This window comes from Haplochromis burtoni, unplaced genomic scaffold (assembly GCF_018398535.1).
Source record: "Haplochromis burtoni strain Fernald_Lab_line unplaced genomic scaffold, NCSU_Asbu1 Contig_490, whole genome shotgun sequence".
NCBI classification, from domain to species: Eukaryota; Metazoa; Chordata; class Actinopteri; order Cichliformes; family Cichlidae; genus Haplochromis; species Haplochromis burtoni.
Window position 1 is genome coordinate 186,109 of NW_024582851.1, and position 1,484 is coordinate 187,592.

Below are 1,484 nucleotides of genomic sequence, written 5' to 3' on the forward strand. Positions count from 1 at the left end.
GAGAATTCATCATCTGCAGTCTGGTGTTACCTACATCTTCCTATTCAGAAGGCAGAATTTCCGAGTTCTGAGTACAATCGAAAGCACCACGACTGCAGTTTTTGTGTTGGATGTAAAAAGCAGGCTAGGATAGAATCAGGTGGGATTTCTCTCGTGGAAATGTGCACATTATTTTTTCCTTTCTATTGGTAGGTGGCACAGTGCACTTGTGGCAAGTAAGCAAGCTAGAAGACTGGCAATCTTGCTGGGTATCCAGTTACGAAGCAACACATTAACAAGAGAATTCTGAGTAAAACCAAAGTTACTTTCCCTAGTAACTAGTTACTCTGAAAGTAACGAGTAACTTGAAGTAACTGAGTTACTTTTGATAGAAGTAACTAGTAATGAAACTAAGTTACTAATTTAAAGTAACTTACCCAACACTGGTCATTCCTAATGATAAATATATATTTGCCCCATTAATGATGTCTTTATAGACAATGATGTTGATACAGATTGTGATCCGTCCATCATGTGTAAATATTTTACAGGAACCATGTAAAATACCTTCTCGGTTGCTATACCTAGATTTTCACTGGGTACACCTAAAAATTTCGTTCACTGTGATCCCAATTGAAAATCGTCCAGTACACAATAGATTTCCACTGATCTCTAAATGTCATGGGTGCAGTACAAGAAGCTTTCTTTTACTGCGACGTGCAGAGGAAATGCGCTTGAACGTTTTTGTGGCCGGCAAATGACCTTTGAGATTTAAAAATGTGACCTATTTTTTTTTAACCTTCAGGCGATGTGTGACCTCATAAACACAGGAGGTCAATGCAGTTTCACGGATTCATGCATTTTTCACAAGAAGAGGCTTTTTTCTTTAGTTTTAAATTGAATTAACAGTTCTCTACCAACATTGCCATGTGCACGTGTCCGTTTACACTGACTGTATTAATTAGTTAAAAATTACACATCAGTAATCACAGTCAGACTGATTATGCCCGTTTTTCTAAATTCTTTCATTATTTTTGTAGGTGAAAAGGATAGAAGTATATCTCAGACAGGCAGAAGCTGAAACTACGCGTTTCCCCATCATTTAGAAGTTTTTCGGGTTTGCCAGAAAGTGGATTCGAAAACTAACCGACGAGTCAACAAGCGTTTTTTAACCTACATCATATTTCCTAATCTTTCGAGTAGGAAGATTTTGTTTTGAAAGAGAATGTGTTTTCTTCTGTCCAGGCTCTGACAGACGAAGAGGCCGACAGACGTACACGCGGCATCAAACCCTCGAGCTGGAGAAGGAGTTCCACTTCAACCGGTACCTAACGCGTAAACGGCGGATAGAGGTCGCGCACGCGCTCGGCCTCACAGAGAGACAGATCAAGATCTGGTTCCAAAATCGGAGGATGAAGTGGAAAAAGGAGAACATTGTGACGAAGAGTGGCGCCCCCACAGCAGTGAGTCGAGAAGAAGAGGAGGCGGTCGATGAGGAGGACTGA

At 40.6% G+C, this 1,484-nt stretch overlaps 1 protein-coding gene across 1 annotated transcript; it reads left to right on the plus strand.

The window, feature by feature from the left end:
• Positions 1–787: 787 nt before the first annotated feature.
• LOC121812248 (homeobox protein Hox-A5) lies at positions 788–1,484 on the plus strand. The gene is made up of 2 exons (XM_042213859.1): positions 788–812; positions 1,225–1,484. The coding sequence occupies exons 1-2, from the start codon at positions 788–790 to the stop codon at positions 1,482–1,484; spliced, it is 285 nt and encodes a 94-aa protein (XP_042069793.1).

What these genes read in the sequence shown, in the direction of transcription:
- LOC121812248 (XM_042213859.1), top strand. Translation starts at nt 788, where the DNA reads ATGTGTGACCTCATAAACACAGGAG. An exon ending in TGACCTCATAAACACAGGAG is followed by an intron (nt 813 to 1,224) that starts GTCAATGCAGTT and finishes TCTTCTGTCCAG; the next exon opens with GCTCTGACAGACGAAGAGGC.